We start from the raw sequence: 25352 nt of genomic DNA on the forward strand, positions 1-25352 counted from the left end.
TGTCTTGAAAAACCAAAAAAAAAAAAAAAAAAAGTAAAAAGCTGGAGGCCAGTCAGTTATTTGAGATTAGGGATCACAAACAAGAATGGCAGGACTGTACCACTATGTGAAAAGCCATAGTTAATTATTTCCATAGAAGGACTCTTGTTAGCTGAGACATGATATTCTTTTTATAGTCAGAGAGATGATTGTAAAATGAGGAGAGAAAGTGAGAAACATGCTAGCTATCAATAGGAGAGAAATAAAGGTTTATAAAGTCTATAAAAGAAAACAACCAGTATCTTACTTTAGGGCACTGGGCCAGGGGGATGGCTCTGCAGGTAAAGGTGCTTTTTGCTAAGCCTGATGACCCAAGTTCAGTCCCTGGGACTTACAGAACCAACTCCTGGAAGATGCCCTCTGACTACCATGTGCACACTGTGGCATGCATGAACCCACATACATACACCCCATAAATAAATAAATAAGTGTAATGATTTACACTTAAGAAAGCAAGGAACATGCTTACAAAGTGAGTAGTCAGCAATACAGATTTCAAAAAGACTAGAAAATGACCTTTGGAACTGACTGTTTTGTGTGGGGTTTTTTGGTGTTTGTTTGGGTTTTCAAGACAGGGTTTCTCTGTAGCTTTGGAGCTGTCCTGGAACTTGCTCTGTAGACCAGGCTGGCCTCGAACTCACAGAGATCCGCCTGCCTCTGCCTCCCGAATGCTGGGACTAAAGGTGTGTGCCACCACCATCTGGCGAGCTAACTGTTCTTATAGTTAGGTTGTGAGCCTAGCCTTCAAGGGCTGAGCCATCCCTCCAGGCCAGCACTACCAGCTGCATGTTGTCTTTGTGTAATTTACCTGGCTTTAACAGGCAGTTTCTAAGTCTGTCCTAACTAAAGGCTTCCCAAGGCCAAAAGATGATGTAGAAAGTAGATGGCGAGTGCTGATGATACGTATTAAAAGTAAGGCTAGCTGTTGGTCTTCTCCTCCCTACTCCTTAAAAAGCAGCAGCTCTATTGAGATGGAACTCAGCCTTTAAAGTGTGTTGCTAGCTGTGCATAATGGTGATGCCTGAATGCTGCATTGGGAGGATGAGGTAGGAAGTCATGAGAGTGAGACCTGTGTCAGAGTATAGCACTAGGGTCCCACTTCTTTCCATCTGCTAGTTTGCCTTGACTTAAGCCTTTTAAAAACTGGAATAATTTTGAAATGAATGCTTTACCTTCTTGGGATCCTTATTTCAGGATCACTCCAAGGGGCAACATGTGCCTTTTAAACACTTGCATTGTCCAGAAACATAACTGCCTACTTTTCCTCTGTACACTGTCTAGATTTCTTTTTTAGCTAAACAATCTAAATGAAGAGGAAGTGAAACTTGTTATTTTCCTTATTCCTTGTGTGTGATGATTTTATTTTACAGTGGTAGTCCGTTTTCCTGAAGAATGTAGTGAACATCCTAATGACAACAGAAATAGAGGAATAATTCTGTTTGTATTCAGTTGTGTGGTGTTGCCTTTCTTAAGTACATATGGATGGCTGTTATGATTGGAGCTGACAGTGTTGGTTGTCTGTTTCAGGCTCCAATACATACGAAGAGGCAGCTGCTTACATTCAGTGCCAGTTCGAAGATCTGAACCGAAGAAAAGATACCAAGGAGATCTACACTCACTTCACCTGTGCCACAGACACCAAAAATGTGCAGTTTGTGTTTGATGCTGTTACAGATGTCATCATTAAAAACAACCTAAAGGAATGTGGGCTTTATTGAGGAGACGGGATTAGTGACAGGTAAACTCTCGGCAGTTGGTTACACTGCTCTGGTGGGGTGTTCTGTCTGCCTTTGTAGTTGTTTTCTAATTAATGGTGTTCTTCTTTTTCAGTTACTGCAATGAGGAGTGTTGAGACCCGACACCACCTGCTGTCTCTTGGGTCAGCTGCAAGCATGATGGGACCAGGGAATGGCAGCAGCATGCAGAATCTTAGCACTCTTTAGCACAATCTTCTGTATTAGGGAATGTTTAGTTGGCATGAGGCGTTCGCGTCAAACATTGGAATTGGAACAGCTGTAAAGTGTGGCTGGCTCATCTAGGCATCGCTCGGATTTTCTAATCTCAAATGTTTAGGGCGTGTTGACGTCAAGGTGCTGCATTCCAGAACTTAAATATGTAGCTTACTTTTTTCCTTCTTAACAAATCACCAGTAGTTAGTTTCTAAGATTTTTCTCATCAAGAGAAGAAAAACTAAAAAAATCTTACTTGTTTGCAAAAGAATCTTCTGAGAACTCAGTCTTAACTATGCACATGATGTGACCAGACATCTTGAAAATATTCCTCTTAGTAGGAGCTGTTTGTTTTTACCTCTTGGAACAGTCAGGTGTAATATTTCCATAATTAAATTTTTTCCTGGTTATTGGGACTACGTTACTACAGCTTTTCTGAATGAAATTCGTGTTGCCGTCATGTTTAAAGTGCCATGGTGGCTTCCAACCAGCAGTTAAATTGGAGAGCTCTACAGTTTGCTCCTAGCACTCATTTCCTAAGCTGTGGTTGAAGGTTAGCCTTGTTTATGCTGGTTACCAAATTTCTAGGTGAGTACTGACGTAATATGATAGAAACTCCGCTTCTTGGATACAGTCACACACAGGATAGCTGTCAGTTAGAGATGCAGACTGCTAAATTGAGAACCAATGACTTGCTGCTACAGATCTACTAAAGTGACCACTTGATTCTTGCCTGTTTGTCTCCGTCATGGAGAATCTTGTATGAGGTGCCCCTATTTTCCATCTTCGTGGCCTTTTTTGTTGGGAGACATCTAAGCTGTATTAACAGTGCATGCTTTTCCTGTAAACGTGGTGCCAAACCCCTGTTTGCCGTTGGTTTTGCTGTAGCAGTGTTAATTGTAGTGATCCATAGTCAGGCTGCTCTTTTTCTAAACTTGCCTTTGGGGGCTTTTTTCCACTTTGTCATGTGTGCAGATGTTAATCTGTTACAGTTGGCAGCAGTATTAAAATGGTGAGTAAAGAGTTCAGGATTACTCCTGCTTGTAACTAGTCCTTTCTGGAAACCCTGTCTTTTGTTTCCTTTTGCTCCTGCTGAGTATGCTTTGGCCTTTGAGAGTGGGTTTCGGTAGAATGGGTCTCTGGATTTGTGGTGCTGTTCTCAAATCTAGGGCTGAGGGTGTTCTGTCCAGTCTGTGTACGAGGGTGTGAGTCATAGTCCGGCTTCCTGGTGTATATTCTGCTTGTGCTGAGAGCGACAGTCCTTTTGTACAATGTATAGCAACTGTCATTGAACACCGAGTGGGCCTCTGAGGTTGGCAAACAGAGTGCATTTTGAGCATTTCAGACCAGTCGTTTGAGCAGTGCCTTTTGAGGTCCAGTCTTTTCAGATTGGACCCGGTTCATCTTCTGATGACACCTCCTACTCATTTAAAAGGTTGGTGGTCAGAACTGCTTCGAAGAGCAAGCCACAGTGACCAGTGCCTTTGCCGGCAGCTTTTAAAATTTTTAATTCTCACGGGGAAATCATTCTTGTGCAGACAGAATAACTATTATCTGACATGCATTTCTTTAGGTCTAGGAAAATGTCATCTGAAAGAAAGAAAAGTATTGATTTTAATCAGCAATTGACCTAATTTCCAAGTGTAGGGGTTCCTAAGTCCTACTCTGAACTTGTCTTTCCTTTGCTGTATTCTGTAATATAAAATATCTGGGAACGAGAACTAGTGAAATGTTGTTTTCATGACTTTTCTATACTTTGGGTTTAATGAAATGGTGTTGATAATTAAAATAATAGATAATCCATGCTTAATTTTACTTTAGAATGCATTTTGTATTTTTCATTTGAATCTGTCTATTTTTTAAACCTTTCTGTTAATTAAAAATAGAAGTTCTCTACTTCTTGGCCTCTACATACTACTTCTATTGCTTTCTGTTTACATGGAATCATCCTAACCAGTCAGATACCTTCATTTAGGATGGGAGGGGGCAGTTGGAGTTTCAGAGCTGACCCGAAGGGGAAAAATGACCAAAACTGTCTGAAGAGATTGACTTCTTGGTCGTGGGCTGGTGATCTGTGAACTCTAAAGTGCTCCTGTTCAGCTAGGCTTTCAGATCTCTAACTTGTGTTCAACATTTCCTAGGCAGAGTCAGAATGTGGGAGTTAAACATCCTATGAGCCTGGAGGAAAAAGATTGAAGCCAAAAGTTAGGAGTTTCATCTGGGAAATGCTGGAGTTTTATAATGGATAATGTTCATTTTAAAGCCGGGCGGTGGTGGCGCACGCCTTTAATCCCAGCACTTGGGAGGCAGAGGCAGGCGGATCTCTGTGAGTTCGAGACCAGCCTGGTCTACAAGAGCTAGTTCCAGGACAGGCTCCAAAACCACAGAGAAACCCTGACTCGAAAAAACCAAAAAAAAAAAAAAAAAAAAAAAAAAAAATGTTCATTTTAAGGTGGCCAGACCTTTGGATCATCTAAGAAGTCAACTAAGAAAATTAATGTTTATTTAATTAAAAAACAATAGATTGACCTTAGTTTGACAGCCACATCTTCTCCTGAATGGAAGTTTGGGCAGATGGGAGGTATTCCTCTAATGGACTGTCTTTCCTCACCTAATCAGTCCAGGCTTGTGAAAGACTACACCTGCCGTGAAACCCCCAAAACTATTACCGGTGTCTGTCACTGGATCTTCACATAATATTTTCATCTTAGATAATTCGAATTCTAAATTGTACAGCTCTAGCTCACTGTATTACTTAACTGATGGGTTGTTACTGTTTAAAAGCTACTAAAATCATAGGACAAGTGGACCAATTAAAAAATTTTCTTTTGGGCTGGAGAGATGGCTCAGAGGTTAAGAGCATTGCCTGCTCTTCCAAAGGTCCTGAGTTCAATTCCCAGCAACCACATGGTGGCTCACAACCATCTGTAATGAGGTCTGGTGCCCTCTTCTGGCCTGCAGGCATACATGTAGACAAAATATTGTATACATAATAAATAAATATTTAAAAAAAATTTTTTTTCTTTTAGCCGGGCGATGGTGGCACACGCCTTTAATCCCAGTACTCGGGAGGCAGAGGCAGGCCGATCTCTGGGAGTTCGAGGCCAGCCTGGTCTACAAGAGCTAGTTCCGGGACAGATACAAAAGCTACAGAGAAACCCTGCTTCGAAAAACAAAAAAAAAAAAAAAAATTTTCTTTTAAAAAGTCTCATATAATTATACATACACATAGACTTTTTAACCAATCTCTCCCTCTCTCCCTCCCTCTCCCCTCTGTTTTTTGTAACAGTCCTGTATGTCCACTTTACAGACTTAAGGCTCACAGATCTGCCTGCCTCTGCCTCCTGTGTGCTGGGATAAAGGCGTGTGCCACCACCCCCTGGCACTGCTGGCTTTCCTGGCTGCCCTTGCTGTGTGTAGCTGTGGCTTTAGCTAGCGCTTCTCTGGGCTGAGTGTCACAGTCATATCTCCCGCTGGTTAAGCGCTTGTTGCAGGACTCTGTGGATTGAAATCACCTAGAAAGTGAAGGCAATCTCATTTTAGTTAAAAACTTTTCTTTGACTTTTCCTTCTTCCAGATGTTAAGGATGTCAATCACAGTCCTCTGATCAAAGCTAAATAGCACTGAGGTTGGTGAGTGTTACTGTTTGGGAATCTTGCTTTCCTTGTATGCTGCTCTCGGGAAAATGTTAGCTTAGTTTGCCTCTATCCCAGGTAATTATTGTGTTCTTTCTCAGGCTCCATAGTACAGACCAGAGACCTGAACTGGATCAGACAGAGCTCCCCATGTGACTCTGACCATTGTACATTATTATATGGTTTCCATAAGCACACACACACACACACACACACACACACACACACAAAATACAGGACATCTAGAGGCTTGCCATGGAAACTTGGTTTCAATATGAACTTTTAGGAAGTGGAAATAAAGGTTTCTCTTTAGAAGCAAGGACACTGATTTCCATAATGGTCAAGGTCTTCATTCTCTCATCTTGTGCGCATGCACACACACAGAGTCCTGAGGAATGATGCTGACACTTGGAGTGCATGGTTAATTTATGCAGATTCCCCGACTAACTGAACTAAATTAAAACTCACAAAGACACCTTGGGAAAACGTGGTTTTTGTTTGTTTGTTTGTTTAAAGTAAATTTGAGAAAACAGAACAAACTAATATTAAGAAAAACATGTATTCATGCATAATTGCAAAGTCACTAGTGAACGACAGGGTTTCTGTCAGTAATTTAGAAATACTTCTAGGTGTTAGGGATTATCTCAGGAGTTAAGAGCACTGGCTGCTTTTCCCAAGGATTTGATTTTAGTTCCCAGCACCCACCATTGATAACTCCAGTTCCTGGGACTGTGACATCGTCTTCTGTGGACACCAGGTACAAGTGGTGGTCAAGCACATACATAGATAAAGGCAGAACACTCATACACGGAAATAAAATGTCTTAACATTTCTAAATTTATTTTCTCGCATGCCTTAAAAGTGCCTTTCGTACAGACAATTGGTATGAGGGCTGCTGGGTCAAACCATTTCTACAGCTCAGGTGCAGAGTATTTAATTTTTATGCAGAATTTCAAGAGACTTGGGACACACAAACATTTATTTCCACATCATTTATTTACAGTATTTATTTATGCAGTAAAATGTTTAAAAAAATCTTGTGACAAGGCCAGGCAGTGGTGGCGTACACCCTTAATCCCAGCACTCAGGGAGACAGAAGCAGGCAGATCTCAGTGAGTTCAAGGCCAGCCTGGTCTACAATGCAAGTTCCAGGACTGCATAGAGAAACCCTGTCTTAAAAAACCAAACACACACTCTCGCGCTCTCTCTCGCGCTCTCTCGCGCTCTCTCTCTCTCTCTCTCTATATATATATATATATATATATATATATATATATATATATCCTGTGACAAATGTGTGTACTAACAGATAAATATGCATTTATGGGGATCACAAGGTGGCAGAAGTAATAAATAATTAGTGATACATTATTGCAGTATGTTAAATTGGCTAACTTTAATACATTGGCTAAATTGGTTTTGTGTGATCTGGCCTATGTCATCTTGTACCTATCTCCAGGCCCACCTCGATATTCGTTGGGCTATTCAGACAGTGTAACTGAGAAGTTTGTGAGAGAGATCGATAGAATTCTAGAAATTACTTTTTTGTTTTTAAATCTTTGCTCATGTAGGACAAAAGTCCTGAGACCTCTTAGAAATCTTAGGAGACTGAGAATTACTTGGAGTGCTGGGTTCCACTCTTCCGCAGCTTCTACCTAAGCCGTGAACCTTTGAGCAGGTCACTTTCAGTCTTACGTTCCACTTGTGCTGTCCAAAGGTGGGCCACACTAAATAAATACCAGGTATGATACTCCATAATTTTGACCAGATAGAAACAAACATTTGAAGATGTTTTGTAATGTGCTTTATGATAATCAGGATTATACTAATGTCTCACAACGCCTTTGTTTGCGGCAGCTGCTGCACACAGCATATGGCAGACATGGATGGAGTTGATCCTGAATTTCTGTTTTTCTTGTGAAACAGAGTAAAGTCTTTGTTTTGTATTCAGCCATCTTATTTTCTGTTCCCACTGGTATGTTCCCATTTCAGTCTCGGTACCCTGTGTGACTGCAGGCAGCACCCCCAGGCTCTAGCACTTGCCATCCTTGGCCAGCAGTGGAGTCAGCTCTGGGGGGCTGTGCTGGGTAAAGAGGACAGTGGGAGATAAGCTCCTCCCCCTTCACCACCACACCAGCACAGCACCTCCGGCTTTTCTCCAAGCAGAGAGTGGGGTTGAAATGCTGCTTGGCCTTGAAAACAGCAGGGAATAGTGATTCTTAAAAGTCTGTGTGTCTTCCACTGAATGGCTTCTGCTTTTTTGTCTCATTTCTTTACCCACAGAAAGTGCCCAGCACATTGCTAATTGCTTTTCCATTGTTTTTACTGCAGGAAAGAATACATAACAAGAGCTCCAGGTTTTATAATTAAGTAAAGAGCACATTCCCACTATTAGATTTCCTTCACCCCCATCCATCTCCACAATTTATTTCTTCTCCTAATGGGAAGTTCTACATGCTAAATAGTAACTCCCGGTTCCTCTTCTTCCGGGCCCTCGTGCCCACCATTCTCTTCTCTTTTTCAGGCTCTTACGTTCCGCAGATACGTGGATTTACACAGTATTTGTCCTGAACTGTCATCCCAGTGTTAAAATACCCATCAGATTTATGTGAGATTCTAGCAGCCTCTACCAGGTTGTCACAGTGTTCTCTAACCACGCGGTGGTAGGAAGTGCCTCACAGCCTCTCGGTGCTGTTTAAGGCTGTATAACAGGAACTTAGGCTGGTAAACAAATTTGATTATACTTTTGTGCTGCTCAGTTCAGCGTGGGAACCTGTTTATCTTAGTTCCTGTTGAATTCAGCTTTCTAAGAACTAAGGTTGCAATAGAAGACGAGGGCTGGGCTGGTGAAAACACTCTCTGCTGGCTTACAAAGAATATGACATCTCACATAGTGACTAACATCAGCTTTTAATGAGGCAAAAGAAAGAGCAGAATAAATGCCGTAGATTTGATTTTAAGCATTTTTGTGTGCTTTTTTTTTTACACAAAATCTTTTCATGCACATAATCAGAATGACAGATAAAAATAGGCTATTTAACCTGGTTGTTCACACCTTGAATCCCAACAACTGGAGGACAGACAGGTGGGTTTCTGTGAGTTTGAGGTCTACACAGTGTTTCAAAAATAAAAAACGGGGCTGGAGAGATGGCTCAGCGGTTAAGAGCATTGCCTGCTCTTCCAAAGGTCCTGAGTTCAATTCCCAGCAACCACATGGTGGCTCACAACCATCTGTAATGAGATCTGATGCCCTCTTCTGGCCTTCAGGCATACACACAGACAGAATATTGTATACTTAATAAATAAATATATAAAAAAATAAATAAATAAAAAACAAGCAAGCAGAAACAAAACAATCACGGTCCATACAGTGTTTCAAAAATAAAAAAACAAGCCGGGAGGTGGTGGCGCAGGCCTTTAATCCCAGCACTTGGGAGGCAGAGGCAGGCGGATCTCTGTGAGTTCGAGACCAGCCTGGTCTACAAGAGCTAGTTCCAGGACAGGCTCCAAAACCACAGAGAAACCCTGTCTCGAAAAACCAAAATAAATAAATAAATAAACAAGCAAGCAGAAACAAAACAATCAAAAACCAGGCCATTTACATGAAAGTAAAAATTGACTTTCTCTGTAGCTCTAGAGAGTGGAACGGAGGGACAGGCTGAGCTGGGGCGAGGGCTAATGGCACCAGCAACTATGTGTCCCCATTTCCTTGGAGGGGAGACTTGGCCAAGTTTCAGGAAGTCCTTTTGACTTTGTTCTAAGGTGTGGACGAGCAGGTGAATGGGACCCAGTGGGGCCCACAGAGTTAGTATATGTGGCCACATCCTAACGTCGTTTGAGAGCAGCTGGGGAGATGGGCCTCTCGGGAGTCACTGTCTCCTGTGTCTGCCGAGAGAGTCATTTTGTGAGATGTGCGTGCAAGGTACATTATGTGAATCTCTGAGCCAGTTAAACATTAACCTGTCAGAAAACAGAAGAAGACTAAAATGCAGCTGGTTTTGGCTTGAGAATTTCATTGCTCTGCCAGAAATCCTGTTCCATTGGCTCTTACAATGGAGAGCAAATGAATATTAGCAGCCAAAGAGATCAATAGAAGCAAAGAAACCAGTGCAGTCCGGAGGGGAGGCTCTCTTAGAAGGAGCAAGTGGGGTAAAATTTCCAGCTTGAATAGACAACCATGCTCTGGGTTCTGCCTTTTGAGACAGAGTTGCATTATGTACCCCTGGCTGGCCTGGAACTCCCAGAGATGCCCCTGCCTCTGCCTCCTGGGTGCAGCGCTGAAATTAAAGCTGTGCAGCACTACTGGCTGTAACTGAATTTTTGTTAAAAGTTGGGGCTTCAGAGTCTACAGAGAAAATTGCTTAATTTGCTTGTTTCCTTTGTAATTCTGAATTTTATTTTATGCATTGTAAAGCATTCTGAGGGACAGAGTGATGGCTCAGTGGTTTAAAAATATGGTTGTTCTTCCAGACGACCTGGGTCCTGTTCCCAGCACCCACAGGGTGGCTCATAACCATGTGTAGCTCTTGTTCCAGAAATTTGGTTCCCCCCTTGGACATCAGTGAACACCTGGTATGCAAGTAGTTCACAGACATATGCAGGCAAAACACTCATCCACATAGAATAAGGATAAATCTTTTTTTTTTTTCTTTTTAAGCGTTCTGAGATGGGGATGCTGGTGTGTGCCTGTAGTCCTGCTCTTCACAGAGTAAGGCAGGTGGATCTCTTGAACCCTCAAACTCAAGAGCAGTTTCCGTAATACCATGAGCCCCCATCTCATAAAAACAGAGAAACCAAACAAACTGTTACTCTGAAGAGAGATCCCTAGCCTTCCTCATCCTGCTGTAGGAATTCATGATCTAGAACATTCTCAGAATCATTGTATACTGAGTTAGAGTGAACAGGTTAGTGATGACTGGGGTGTGCCATCAACATAGTTCCTGCATTGCCTTTAGTGCAAGTGCTTTGCCCAGATGGGCTTTACTTAATACTTATTTATTTTATTAATAGCCATACCTAGAGTAGTTCCTATGGCGATTCTGGCAGGTTGCAGTGTGCATGTGTGTATTCTTTTGCTCGTTCAGACTGTTAAGCGAATCCTCACTTCAGTGGTCTCACGTTGGTTCTTTGGTGCGTTTCAAGCCCGTGATGCTGGCTGGCTCTCGGGTATTAATATTGCTGGAAGCATCTAAGTGTGAATGGGTGTTTCTGGCAAGGAGCAGATTTTCATGTTAATTGACACTTTCTTTTATATACTAAACCGTGGATGCCAAGTGCTCTCCTCACTAGTAGTTGTAAATGCTAAATCTATACATGGCTTTACCACCTCCTGTCAAGATAAATGCAAGCTTCATTTCCCCTCAGAGGAGCTCAAAGGAATAATTTATCCCTGGTTTGTTTGGGAAGATGTTTGCAGCCAGTCTCACGTGGACCCAGCTGCAAAAATTTCCAGTGCCTAAAGCCAGCTCAGCAATGGCTTTTGTTCCTAGGAAGCCTGGAGCAGTGGGAATGAGTATCAGATTGGTCTCTTGTTCCAGTTCTATGATACAGAAGTGGCAGCGGTAATGTCCTAAGTGGGAGTGTGTTGGTGTCCTCGAGTCCAGCCACACACTCTTACATAGCTAAGCGAAAGAGAGAAAGGAAGTAGTTTGGGCACCCAGGGTAGGGGAGAGAGATAACTTATTTTTAATGAGGATGATCGTTTCTGAGTGAGTACCTTAGAAATGAGTAGACTCACATCCTTCATCCAGTGAGCCAGTCTCTGAGCTGAGGCATATTGATCTGCTAGTAAAAACCCAGGGTCAGGTTTAATTTTTAATAGTTTATCACTCAATATAAGGAAGGTTTGCCATTACACTTTGAGATAATTTACTCTTAATAACCAAGTGTGGTAGTTGCAACCTTCATGGGCTTTTTGTGGCCGACCACAGCAGCTTCCAAGTGCTTTCTCTTCAGTTAGGTTTGTGCTCTTCAGGATAGCCCTGGGAAGTAGGTAAGGAAGTTATCTTCAAAATAAGATGAGGGACTTTTGCTTCGGAAAAAATGGAAGTCCTTCTACTCTACTAAGCAGAGCTAGTACTGGAACCCGGGTCTTAGGCTCCTTGGCCTTGCATTCGTTAAACTGTATTAGCCACACTACTTGAAAGACAGTTGTAAGTGTTCCTTCTGTATCTCCAACAGAATGGGCTTGTCCGTCATGTCCCGGCACTTGTTGACTCATCTTCTGCACGAAGTCTCTCAGATTCTAAGTCTGCTTGTAGAATGTACACCCGAGGAACCAAGCATTAAAAGAGCCCACAGTCCTTGAGGTTTTCTTTGATGATAATATCTGTAACTGCATCGAACACAAATTTGACATTCTGTGTGTCTGTCGCACAGGTCATGTGACTGTAGATTTCTTTGACATCTCTTCTCATGTTGAGGTCAAGGAACTGGCTCTTGATATAATTCCCGGCATCCTCATAGGAGTTGTTCCCTGGTTTTAAAAAAATTAGTAAAGGAGAATAAATTAACCTGTAGGGCTCAATTTTTAGGTGGCTAATTTGCTTCTTGGAGTATTGTTTTAGACAAATACGGTCAGCGACTGTTGGAGTGAGGATTCTGTTGTGCATGCAGGCGACTGTCAGGAGTGAGGATTCTGTCGTGCGTGCAGGCGACTGTCAGGAGTGAGGATTCTGTCGTGCGTGCAGGCGACTGTCAGGAGTGAGGATTCTGTCGTGCGTGCAGGCGACTGTCAGGAGTGAGGATTCTGTCGTGCGTGCAGGCGACTGTCAGGAGTGAGGATTCTGTCGTGCGTGCAGGCGACTGTCAGGAGTGAGGATTCTGTCGTGCGTGCAGGCGACTGTCAGGAGTGAGGATTCTGTCGTGCGTGCAGGCGACTGTCAGGAGTGAGGATTCTGTCGTGCATGCAGGTGACTGTCAGGAGTGAGGGTTCTGTCGTGCGTGCAGGCGACTGTCAGGAGTGAGGATTCTGTCGTGCATGCAGGCGACTGTTAGGAGTGAGGATTCTGTCGTGCATGCAGGCGACTGTCAGGAGTGAGGATTCTGTCGTGCATGCAGGTGACTGTCAGGAGTGAAGACTGTCGTGCGTGCAGGTGACTGTCAGGAGTGAGGATTCTGTCGTGCGTGCAGGTGACTGTCAGGAGTGAAGACTGTCGTGCGTGCAGGTGACTGTCAGGAGTGAGGATTCTGTCGTGCGTGCAGGTGACTGTCAGGAGTGAGGATTCTGTCGTGCGTGCAGGTGACTGTCAGGAGTGAGGATTCTGTCGTGCATGCAGGTGACTGTCAGGAGTGAGGATTCTGTCGTGCGTGCAGGTGACTGTCAGGAGTGAAGACTGTCATGCATGCAGGTAACTGTCAGGAGTGAAGACTGTCGTGCATGAAGGTGTTTCTCACTTGAGTGAAACAGTAGAACAGAGGAAAGGTCCCTGTGTTTCCATTTTTGCTTCTTGGTAGGTATCCTTGGAACAGTCGGTGGCTCTGGTGTATACATCTGCTCTAGTCCAGAAACATCTGAACTTGAACCTTAAAACTATTCCTTTTGCCCTGGAATGAGGCGAGCCCATCACTCTTGTCTGCAGCAGTCAGCACCTACCATCATACTCTGGAAAACAAATACTGAGGTGGACTTTCTTAATTTTCTCCTCGAAGAGGTCCTTCTTGTTGAGGAAGAGGACAATGGAGGTGGCTGCAAAGAACTTGTGGTTACAGATGCTGTTGAACAGGTGCAAAGACTCATGCATGCGATTCTGGGGAGGAAACGTGGGAAATAGCAGATCAGCCTGTGGGGTGGATGTCTGTTTATTCCTGTTCTAACTGAACAGGCCAGTGTTCCAAATAAAAAGGGAAAGCAAGGGAACAGATCATCTGTTTTTAGTATGGTGGGGGACAACCAAACATTTAAATTTCCCTTCTGTCATTTTAATAGCTTGATTCGAGGGGGATTATTCACATCCAGAGTCTCAGTTCCCTTGTAGTTATGAATGCTAGAGAGGACATGGATCTGTGGTATCTGTGGTAGTAACTGGCGAGGAACACCCATGTGTGGAGATCTTTAGCTCCAGAGTCCAAATAGTATTCATAGTGCTGCCGTTAGGCTGAAACCAGGCCCAAATCAGCATTTTGTTACTTGCATCTCCAGGATGATTTTGCTAGCTTCTCTCAGCTGGAGCATGGCTGACGTGGATTCTCTGACCCCAGTGCCACAGGTAAGGGCTGGAGGATTTCCCAGTGCCATACCGCCGGCACCGGGGATATGTGTGCGGAGTCCAGAGTCAGCCAGTCCCCATGTCAGGTGAGCGGTTAGGGACCTGAAGTGCACCATCAGCTGAATGGAAGTCATTCTTGTCATCCAATCAGGGAAAACTGATTTGTAGTCTCCTCACTGGTCGCTCTCCTGCTGTTGATAACTTCCATACCTGGTACACTCAGACTGACGTGGAAATGACAGCAAAGCTGTATTTCTGTTGGGCACCTGGCCAACATGGAATAGACGTTTATGTGAAATTAGTGTTTCCACATCTTTGACTTCCTTTTCTCAAATCAAGAGAAGGGAGCTGGCATATAGACATCCTAAGTCCCTGCACTGCCCATTTTATCTGTCTGCTTCCTCTTAGCATTACCGCCTCTAGCTTTCTGGGGGCCGCACCCAATGCTTGGATTCCTAATCTCACACCAAACTCATGCTCAGGAAATTTGGAGCTTTGAAGTACAAACCTCGAACCTGCAGCAGAAAGGGGATTTTCTGGAGTTAATAAGGTCGAGGCAGAGATTGGTCTGCTAGGGGATGTCTAGGCTGTCAGTTCTAGCCAGTTGGGCAGTGGAATGACAAGATTTGGAGACGGGGTCACTCACCACTTCATCGTCTTCCACCAGCACCATGTCATAGGCGCTGAGAGCCGCGCAGAAAATGATGCAGGTGACTCCCTCAAAGCAGTGGATCCATTTCTTCCTCTCTGATCTCTGCCCTCCCACGTCAAACATCCTGGGAAAAAGCAGCTGTTAGCAGGGGTGTGGCCAACGTGTGAGTCACTCGCCTTTGGTATTCACCCTGAGAGGTGGCTGCCTGGGGCCAGTTAGTAGCAAAATCAGAAATAGGAGAGGCAGGAGGAGGACAGTAATCCCGAATTGGGCTTCAGCAGAGGCCAAGAAACAAGCTGTGAGACCCGAGATGCCTCCAGGGAACCGAATGCTGACCTGAAATTCAGATCTTTCACAGAAAACTTGGTCTCGATAATGCCTGTGGTTTTGACTCTGGATCGGAGCACATCTTGCTCACTGGGAAGGTAGTCAGGGTCTGTAATCCGGTCCAGCTGGTTCAGGTAGCTAGGGAAGACAGTGGTGTTGGTGATGTTCCAGTCTGCAGTCCAGACTAAAGGAGGCACAGGGTCTCCCCCTAAGTCACACGCTAATAGAAGCAGGGCTGGCATCCACAGCACTGTACCAGGATTGTACAAATGCTTGTGCGCTTAGGGGAAGGAAAGAGGCTGAGGATCGTACGAATGCCACACCCACCTGAGGCAGCTCTTCTGTCCTCCTGACTAAGCCTTTCTAGACCCTTGAATAAGACTTGTTTAAATGTGTGCAAAGTTCCATCAAGAGACCGGAAACAGATTGAGAGAGAGAGACTTGGAAGACACAACACAAGGCAATGTGTGGGCCTTCTCCCGAGTCAACCAGGAATGTGAACACATTTTAATATTTGGAGATACTAAGGAATTATTAAATGTTTTGGTATGATATGATTTCTTCTTTGCATTTTAAATCCATAGTGAAATTGTTAGGACAGTGATAGCTGCGGAGGGGCTGGAAAGTGAGCTCAGGGTGGCTGTGAATCAGCTAAACTGGACTCCTCACTGTGCGCCCCGCTTTCCTGAGAACATGAGGAAGTTCACGAAGGGTGGGCAGAGGGCAGCTGTGAACTGAAATGACCTAAGATGGAGCAGGAGGAAAACTGACATGTCTAATGCACACCGTAGTTTCACATCTAAAGTCTCACTAAATCTTGGAAGACTTTAAGATTCCTGTCCCCCTTTTCAGATAAAGGAAAACTTCAGAGGGATTCCTTGGGAGGACTGAGTTTCAGGGCAGCCTTGGCTGCAGTCAGCCCCTGTCTCAATGCAGAACAAGCAGAACAAGAAAGCGCTGTGGCCTGCTGTACAGCTCAGCTCTGTAGTCGCCCGGACCTGGAGCCAAGGGCAGCCGCTGCTGTTTATGCGCAGTCTTTTCCGTGCTAACTGACTTCTCTGGGCTGTAGTTTTTCTACCAGAAAGTGGGGCTAATGAGCTTTGAAGGCTAGTGTACAAGCAAGGACTCTGAGTTGTAGTGTATGTTGTACCCTAGCAGGGACAACCTTCGTAAGGGAGGATCCCAGAAACTCAATGGTAACATTTCAAGATGAGGTGACAAAGGGGTAAACATGGGTCTGTTTGGTCTTACAGCTCATGCCCACTTCTGATACTGTACTGTGGGGGGCTGATAGCTGTATCTCTTATCATTTTGGAACCAGCTTTGCAAAGTTGATAAGTCTCTTAGTGTCTGACCATCTTTCTTTGGTTTGACTCTTGAGATAGGGCCAAGGGCTGCTAAGCAGAGCCACTGTGTTGAATTTTGTGTCTTCAGCTTCGTAAGCTGCAGGGAGGCAGTGTAAAGAAATGCAAAACAGAGGGAACTGGCAGATGTCCCCACAGCCTTAAGTTTAGTTTGTGGGTCTGCTGCTTCCACTGCCTGGCGCTTAAAGCTGGGTGAGGTTTCTCCTGAACATCATCCCATCCCACCTCCCACCCGGAGCCTTACTAAGATGCCGAGTCATTGAGCTGGAACTCTGCAGCTCTGTCAAAGCAGGCTTGAATGCCAGGGTCCTTCCACAACTTCCTGATGACCTCCACCAGCTCAGGGGGCATGGTCCCCTCCTCAATGGAGTCTGCCAGGTTATTGAGCTGTCGACCCGCATCCTGTGTAATCGAGAAATGTGGCTGAGAATGAACTAGGAGGGAGTCAGTGACCGTCCAGGTTTCTGGGAACTTACTGGATGGAACGTAGATATTGCTACCAAAGCCTAAGGTGGAACAGTCTCAGTGAGAGTGCAGTGTAAGGAAATATGCTAATTTACTTTGAGCATGCTCTCCAGATGTAGCTAGTCTGGGGTGCCTAGAGGATAGTATCAGATGATCCTTCAAGTGCTAGACTTCAGATTAGGCTGAAAGTGGACGGCTAGAAGGTATAGGTCCTTCGCTGCAGGGACTGGAAATGTAAAAGCTACACTGGCCCTGAAGTACACAACCTAGTGTATTTCAGTGTATAAAAGGCTAGTGTATTAGCTTATAAAAGTCCCGTGGCTAGGACTAGAAGCTCAAGGAGAGAATTTAAATGATAAGGTTAAGAGGCAAAAATATGCTGGGAGTTGATTTCATAAACATTCATTATAGGGGCTGGAGAGATGGCTCAGTGGTTAAGAGCACTACCTGCTCTTCCAAAGGTCCTGAGTTCAATTCCCAGCAACCACATGGTGGCTCACAACCATCTGTAATGAGATCTGGTGCCCCCTTCTGGCCTTCAGGCATACACGCAAGCAGAATACGGTATACATAATAAATAAATAAATCTTTAAGAAAAACATCATTATAAAGGTAGAGCTTGTTTACCCTACTGGGATTAAAGTGATCTGGAGCTTAGCAGATGCAATTTGAGTTACACAGAGCTTTTTCTTACCCGACTTTCCTTGTGGTTTGCTGGTCTCTTGTCTATTTCTTCTCCTGCTTTCACCCTGAACCAGATAACATTAATCACGTACCGCACAGCTTGGTTCTGCATAGTCGATGCCTAGTGTGGCCATGGCTCTGACGATAGCCAGGATGGACTGCAACACGTTCCCATAGATGACAGATTTGAATTCTAGGCATTCTTCTGGAGAGTATCCATCCTGGTGAATGATCCTTCAAGGAACAGACACTAAACTTTTGGAGGGACCTGAGGAACCAGACCTAAGGGATTGGGAGTCTAGGGGATATATGGGTCATAGGAAACCACCTGTTTCTACTGCTGTCTCCTAGTGCAGGTTGGGGGAGGGGCACTGAAAATCAGGTCTTTGGCGCTAAGGACCCGTTCTACTAGACCAACACTGGCTCCATGGCGCCCCACCTCAGTCCTCCCGGGGTTGTGTCGTACTCACTTCATCTGTTTGACGATGGTGCTCTTTCCTGACTCCCCAGCACCTGGAAGGCAAATGTCCATGCTGTCAGTTTCCACCGGCTCTCCCCAGTGGTCCAGAGGACGGTGTGTGAACTTACTGAGAGACACCATGAGCTTTAGGCTCGTCCACCTGGATTTATAGCAGTTCGTCCTCATTAACGCTATTTACATCGAGACCTGGATTCCTTTTTTATGGCTATCGTATACACTGTAAGCTGGTTAGCACCCTTCCTGCTCTCTACCCACTAGAGGCCACTAGCAGCCCACTCTTAGTTGTGGCAACCAAGGATCTCTAGACATACCTTGTGGCCCCTGGGGCTCAAAAGTTCCCGGCTGGGAACCACTGACAGACTTGTAGATATTCCTTTAAGATAGTCACGCTGCCTGTTTAGACACAAGTAGTCTTGGTTGGGATTGGAAAGAGCTGGGGCTCTTTGTTGAGATGCTGTTTTTCCTACCGTGACGGTGTCTGTTATTAGCTGAAACATTCCAGTGTCCTCTTGTCCATCAGCCTCTCTACTGACCTGATCCCTCCGTCCCCTCCCACCTTGCCTGTGCTTGTTTCCTCTAAACTGCTTACCCTGAACCTAGACAATCTGCTTAGGCTTAAAAGATCTGTCCATCAGCCCTTGTTCCTGTGTAACTCCTGTGTTCCTCGGCAGAGCCTGGGTTCCTCAGCCCCCTGTCCCTGTGTAACTCCCACGTTCCTCGGCAGCCTGGGTCGGTCAGCCCTGTTGCTGTGTAACTCCCACGTTCCTCAGAGCCTGGGTCCATTAGCCCCTGTTCCTGTGTAACTCCCGCTTCCTCGGCAGAGGCTGGGTCCATCAGCCCTTGTTCCTGTGTAACTCCTGCGTTCCTCCGCAGAGCCTGGGTCCATCAGCCCTTGTTCCTGTGTAACTCCCGCGTTCCTCCACAGAGCCTGGGTCCATTAGCCCCTGTTCCTATGTAACTCCCGCGTTCCTCGGAGCCTGGGTCCAGCTCACAAATGGCCCCTTTAGTGTGCACTTGGTCTTTACTGCTTCAAGTCCCCAGGTTCTTCATGGAAACTGTCCCAGGCAGCCAGCGTTCTGCTACACACAGATCAACGGTCCCACTTCAGTAGTAACACTGGTGTTTTTATTTCTTGTGGTTTTTTTTTTTTTCGTGAACCAGGTGTCAGTTGCTTGCTTTCTGTTTGAAGCCATGATCGGTTCCCATGACTGACCCACAGAGGTGCTTTATCATCTCTGTACCAACCAGTGATCTGCTTACGATGCCTCCAGTTAATCAACCGTCCAGATGTCAGGGGTTTTTAGAGCAATTACTTAACAGAAAGCCAGAAGGGCATTTCTGTTAAAGACTCCATCTTCCCTGCGGCCCTCCCCTCCTTACCAGGTTCTCCAACATTTATTTTGAGAGCAAGGAGAAGAATCCAGACTCCTTGGCAAAAGCCAATAGGCTTCTCCTTGAGACTATTGGGATGGCGTGATGCTTTACGAACCCATTGCTGAGAGAGAGAGAGTCCTATCTTCTTACCGTATACCACAGTTCTCTGACTGCAGGATTGGGGTGTGCCTGCATGGCCAGGGTTCTTGATAGTTGTTGAACCCCAAAAGAGGTGTTGTTGCAGTTGGGTAGCCCAGGTTTGTACTTAAACTATTCATAGTTCAAGGAAAAGCAAGACAGTTCCAGTGACCGTGACATTCTGGGTCCCCATATTAACTTAGCTCTAAGCTCTGCTTGGTTTCTTAGCTTGAGGACTGGCCCAGGATGAGAACATGCCCAGCCCTCCCCGTCCCATCAACCCACCAGAAAGGCAAAGAGAGTGTTACTCTTCCCCTCCGCTAGCCCATCTCATGTGACTCACCAAGCAGCAGCAGCTTGACCGTCTTGGCTTCCTTCTCAGCATCCTCCTGCAGCTTCCTTTCCAGCTCCTTGGACCTCTTGGCAAGTTCTTTATCCTCGGCACTGATTCCACTCCCCATCTCTGCTGTCTCCTCAGAGAAGAACTGCTTTCTCTAGCTCCGAAAAATTTCCAGTACGGCTCCTGTCTGTGAGATCAAGATAAAGAAAACCTGGGTTGGGATAGAGTGACAGTCTTCTGCTCCCATAAGCGTTAGTGACAGTGTGGACTACTGGTTCTCGCACCCTTCCTACCCTGCTTTGAGACTCCCTCCTCCGACTGGAGAACTGCTTCTGAATCTAGGGATTGTCCCCTTTATGTCTAGCAGTATGCCAGGGTAAGCTAATTAAAAGCTTTGCCAGTCAGGCAAAGGGCAAAGGCTCTAATGTTCTTTAACGAGGGAAATGACCTGGGTTTTGACACAGCTGGGTAGAACACAGGTACTGGAGCCCTGGGAGGAAGCAGCCACCTCCTCCCTTCTAAAGAACTCACACAAGCCTGCAAGCCACCGTTTTAGGGGTTCGTTTGCATTGGAGAGCTGAAGAGCTGAAGGTTAAGGGTGATCCCCTAGCTGAGTTTACAAGGTCTTGGTTTTAGGGAATCGAAGGGATAGTCCTGGCAAAGACGTCTGCTCCAGGAGCTGTTATTGTTGCTTTGTGCCGGCTCATCTCTCAGAATGCCGTGTGTGTGTCTGTGTGTGTGTGTGTGTGTGTGTGTGTGTGTGTGTGTGAAAGAGAGAGAGAGAGAGAGAGAGAGAGAGAGAGAGAGAGAATTTTCTTTCTTTTATTGTTGTTTTTTGAGACAGGGTTTTCTTTGTATAACCTGGTTGTCCTGGAGCTGCCTCTGTGGACCAGGCTGGTCTTGAACTCACAGTGATCCACCTGCCTCTGCCTCCTGAGTCCTGGGATTAAAATCATGTGCCACCACCGACTGAGTCTTTGTTTCTCTGATTTACTATTGTGCATTTCTTCCATTCACAGATTAAATCTGATTCGCCTTTGAATTTGTGGTTTACTAGTGAGTCCTCATCAAATATTTGCTTAATGAAGACAAAGGAAAAGGAGTATGTGGTAGAGAAATTGCCTTGCTTCCCCTTACCCCACACCAGCTACACTTGGCTAAGTGAACTTCGCTGGTATTTTGTGTGGGTTGTATGCCAGTGTCACCTTACACAACAAACTTCTCCCCTGGGCAGTTGAACTCCGCCTCTGGAGAGGCTGGAATAGCTCTGCTCCCTCGCCCTCATCTTGGCTGTCCTGTGGGGGTGAGGGCGCAACCTCACAGTTGCCTCGCAGACACTGAATGTAGTACCTCGTTGGCCATAGTTCTCAAGGCCAGTAGTTTCATTTGAATGAGTCTTCCCAGTGCAACCCCCTCACCTGGACTGAGATACTTTAGAACAGGGATTCTCAACCTTCCTAATGCTGCGACCCTTTAGTATAGTTCCTCATGTTGTGATGCCCCCCAACCATAAAATTATTTTTGGCGCTACTTCATAACTGTCATTTTGCTGCTGTTATGAATTGTCATGTAAATATCTGATCTGTAAGATACTCGATATGCAATTCCTGTGAATATGCCATTCAGCCCCTCAGAGGGGTCGCAGTCCACGGGCTGAGAATCACTGTCACGCAAGGAGCAGGCACATCAGAGGCCCTAGAAGTTTGTTAGAAAGACGGTCTCAAATATCAGCTCAGAAAGCCCAATAAATAATCAGGATTTAACAGTACCTTGGGTGACCCACAGGGTGTTAAGGTTGGGAAGACCTGCCCTAAGGAACTGTTTCTCCCCAAACTTGCCTATACCTTTCCTTATGTGTTTCCTGAAATATGGTCGTGAGATCACCTGGCTTTTCAAAAATGTTAAAATAGTTAGAAATACTTGTAAAATATTTTATTGTATTTTAGAATCTATAAATTTCGGTTACTATTCATTTTGGAAGCTAAAATGAAGTTACTATAAGTGGTTTTTATCATCTGGCAAGTTTGAAAACTCCGCCCTACAAAAGTAAATTTGGGATGTATACATTGGCATTTACTAGAAAGATTTTTTTTTAAAAACTGTGTCTCATGTAGCCTAGCTTCAAAGCACTATGATTACAGTTAATGTGCCCCCACGCCGGGTTTATTTGGTGATGGAGATCAAACCCAGGCCCATGTGCATGCCAGTGTGTGTAACCCTTGGGTGACCCACAGGGTGTTAAGGTAAATTGTTTTGGATGTCCAGGCATGAGATTTAAATTTTTCCCCAGGTGATGTCCAGGAAGAGCCAAGGCAGAAAAGAACCTTTACGATAAACAGACTGGTTGCACCTTTAGAGCCAAGATTGTGTGACAGTGGCGTGAGAAAAGTGAGGAGAAGCAAGGTTCCCCCACGAGCCGGACACTCGGAACCGTGGCTTAGCATCTTCCTCTGCCCTCCTCCCAGGACCTGGCAGACCAGACTTTGGAGACTGATGAGAGAAATGACTGCTAAGGGCCTGCAGTGGCAATCCCGCTTTCCCAATCTAAAAATTGGCAAGTGCCTAGTGACTTAAGGGCAAACAAGAGTCCCTTTGAAACTGTGGCTGTTTTGGAATCCTGGCTAGGAGGTTCCAGTAATTATACCTCTGGCGCTGGCTGCCCTGCCCTGCCCTGCCCTGCCCTGCCCACAGTATTGGTAACTTAGACCGAGACCAGACCTGCACTGAAGGCCCAACAGCAGAAGATGGCGCTGGTGGTTTCTGTGCCTTTGCTGCAGGTGGGTTCTGCAGCTGCTTTCAGGGCACGCAGTTTGGTAAACAGAGAAGTCAATAGTCCTCCTTTCCCTAACCCCCACCCATCCCCGTGAGTGAGAAAAAACCGAACCATTGAGCAAATGGGGAAACTGGACAGCGGGCCTGTGCTTGAGAGAAACCCCCAGCTCGATGAACACATGTCGAAACACTTGCCCCCTTTCTCATCCCAGCTGCTGTTGCTCCAGACTCTGGTTGGTGCTTGCCTCTGCTTGGTCACAAGCGGTAGGCGGAAGCTCCCCATTCTCACGCTTGAGCTGAGACACTCTCAGACCGCCTGCCTTCCCAGAGTGCCTCTCTTAGAGTAGTGGTCCCCTCTGCATGAGGCCTGACAGAAGCCAGGGGTTTGGGTCACAGCCCTAAGGTGGCCATATCATTTTGAGTGAAAGCAGGCGCTGTTTCCCCGGGGAATTTGGGCATGCTTCCTAAGTGAATGAGATCTCAGGATCAGCCTCACATTTAGTGAGAAGCTGTGCCCCAGATGGAGTGTGGGACACCGACACAGGAAGAATTGCCTTTGGGAACTTGCAGTCCGTGTGAGGAGGCTGGGGAAAGCAGAGTAACAAAGGGCTGATGCTAATATTGGAGATTCAGAAAACCTTGCTTCCACCCCCTGGTAGGAGAGGCAATTATACATCTATTGTGAGTTTTACAAAAAGAGTGCACGCCCGCGTGCGTGTGTGTGTGTGTGTGTGTGTGTGTGTGTGTGTGTGAGCCAACAGCTCTTGCCCTTAACAAAGCATGCAGCAAGTCAGAGTAGAAGAATCCTGAGTTCTCGGCTAGCCTGAGCTATACAAGGACCACATTTTAAATAACGATAATATTGAAAGCAAGGGGTGATTGTGAAATGGACAGACTTTCCACAGGGAGCCAGGCCAGCAGAAATGGAAGATAAGAGTCTGGGGAGGGGAAAGGATGAAAGAGAAAAGGTATAAACATGAGCTTAGACTGCAAAGCTCTATGGACTGGACAGGAAAGGGTGGGAGAGCTGGGAGGTGAGGAAAGGGAAACAGAGCAGCTAGTGACGGGCCTGGAGTATCAGGTAGGGCCGACCTGCAGACAAGCACAGAGGCAAGTGCTTGGTGCTATTGTAGTTCTGGGTGACTGAGGTGAGGGGATAAGAGTTGATGCTGGGTCAAGCTTGATTCTAGAAAGGTCTGGGAATAGGATGGGGCATAGAAATTGCCCTGGGCAAGTATTCTTGGGAAGCTTCGGCTGTGTTCTCCCAAGTCTAGTATCTGCTAGAAGAGATCAGTTCTAGCCAGGCTGGCCTCACTAGAGAGGGAACCAGAGGTCAGAAAAGCAGGGAAGCTGTTCAGAAACGGGAGGGTGCTGATGTCAAGAGGGGTTCAGGAAGGTCTAGTTGAGAAGCCAAGGTGGAAATCGGTTAGGAGGAAGAGGAAGCGGTGTTTAGCAGTAGGTAAGTGCCAGAGACTGGAGCAGCATTAAGGCTTCAATACCACAAAGTCCAAGGCCACAAGGGGACCCATTCCTTCATTCCCCAAGCCTTGCTCTGCATGGACAATAAAACCCCACTGAAATTCTGCCCGTGTGAGTGGGTGGGACACTGACGGAAGCAGGGTGGGCTTCCTAACAACCACTACAGACCACGTGACCTCAAGTATGGGGGTGGGGGAAGGCTATCTATTGAAGGGTGTGCTGTTGCTGGTGGGACTTAAAGATGAAGGCGCTCATGAACTGGTTTGCCTGGGTTGGGTGGAGAACAATTGCCACCTATTGGCTGGGTAGGTAGATCTGGATTAGGGGATCTTCATAGGCCTGGCCCAGTGTAATGCTGTGACCCTTAAAATTATGTCAAAATCTGCATTTTACCAGACTATAAATGACCTTCTATATGTCACATGGTACTTGATTGATAATTTTGGGATTTATTTTATTCATTTTTGGAAACCAACCTTCTCACAATGTCTAAGGGCTATATTCAGAATAGCCCACTTTCTAAGTCTGGGTGAGACTGGGTGATTAGTTCTGCAGGATTTTTGTTGATTTCTATCCTCTTGATTATGCTGTAACTCTGTATACTTCTTTTCTGTGTGTATCATATAAATCACACGATTAGGACCTTTCTCTTTGCATCCATCCTTCCACAACTTGATGTTGTAAGCATTTTCACGTGACTAAAACGCTCTCCAAGAACAATATTAGTGGTTGTATTTCACTGAGTTCATGTACACATTCCCGTTTAGCCAGGAGGTGGTGGGGAGGCAGAGGCAGGTGGATCTCTGAGCTTGAGGCCAGCATGCAGAGTTCCAGAACGGCCAGGGGCACAAAGAAATCTTGCCTTCCAGAAACAAACAAACAAACAAACACCATTCCCCTTGGTCCTTTATATTTCTAAATTTTCTGTGGTAAACATTGCAATATTGAACAACTTTGTGGATATTTTTCAGATAACCCTTTATTTTTATTTTTGTTTTGTTTTGTTTGAGACAGGGTTTTTCTGTGTAACCCCAGTTGTACTGGAACTCACTCTGTAGACCAGGCTGGCCTTGAACTCAGATTCTTCTGCCCGTGTGTACCTCCAGAGTGCTGGGACTAAAGGTGTACCACAACTACCCAGGTTCAGATAATCCTTTTTTAAAAGAACACTTTTGGGATCCCCATCCTCTGAAGAAATCCCTAGAAGCTACTGTGAAATTTGTTGGGTCTGCCCATCTTCCTGAGTCCTGATTGAGAGAGGCGCAGTTTTTCTTTTCTCTTTTAAATGTGTCTTCCCTTCTTTTCTCCTCTTCCAGGCGACTGACTGCTGAGAGTCACAAGTTGCACACTCTGGGGCTTTTTCTTTAAACACTAATAAAATTATTTTTTGATCTGTAAAAAAAAAATGTTAGAAGTGGATTACTGGGTCAAAACAGTAGAACTTGA

The 25352-nt window shown here is 45.4% G+C and overlaps 2 protein-coding genes across 2 annotated transcripts in view; one reads left to right on the top strand and one right to left on the bottom strand.

Moving 5' to 3' along the window:
* Window positions 1-3884, top strand: part of Gnai3 (G protein subunit alpha i3) — a 39147-nt gene extending 35263 nt beyond the window's left edge. Inside the window, exons 8-9 of the mRNA XM_041649558.1 lie at window positions 1567-1777; window positions 1870-3884. Coding sequence (XP_041505492.1) covers window positions 1567-1757 — 191 coding nt within the window. The 3' untranslated portion in view covers window positions 1758-1777; window positions 1870-3884. The remainder of the gene's footprint in view (window positions 1-1566; window positions 1778-1869) is intronic.
* An 8023-nt stretch (window positions 3885-11907) lies between these two features.
* Window positions 11908-20262, bottom strand: Gnat2 (G protein subunit alpha transducin 2). Its single transcript, XM_041650902.1, has 8 exons — window positions 19659-20262; window positions 17793-17835; window positions 17415-17556; window positions 16418-16575; window positions 14819-14947; window positions 14477-14606; window positions 13218-13371; window positions 11908-12098 (listed from the first exon to the last, which is right to left on the bottom strand). Exons 1-8 carry the CDS (start codon window positions 19774-19776, stop codon window positions 11908-11910), a joined length of 1065 nt encoding a protein of 354 aa, XP_041506836.1. The 5' UTR covers window positions 19777-20262.
* Between the last annotated feature and the right edge of the window lie 5090 nt (window positions 20263-25352).

The sequence above is a fragment of the Microtus oregoni genome, unplaced genomic scaffold (assembly GCF_018167655.1).
Source record: "Microtus oregoni isolate MIOR12 unplaced genomic scaffold, Mior012 000000F_ref0000247, whole genome shotgun sequence".
NCBI lineage: Eukaryota > Metazoa > Chordata > Mammalia > Rodentia > Cricetidae > Microtus > Microtus oregoni.

Bases quoted from the DNA above. Each gene is read 5' to 3' on its own strand.
- Gnat2 (XM_041650902.1), bottom strand. From the start codon at position 19,776: ATGGGGAGTGGAATCAGTGCCGAGGATAAAGAACTTGCCAAGAGGTCC. The intron at 17,557-17,792 runs GTGAGTACGACA...TGTTCCTTGAAG, and splicing joins ACCATCGTCAAACAGATGAA to GATCATTCACCAGGATGGAT. The intron at 12,099-13,217 runs GTAGGTGCTGAC...TTTTAAAACCAG, and splicing joins TTGTTTTCCAGAGTATGATG to GGAACAACTCCTATGAGGAT.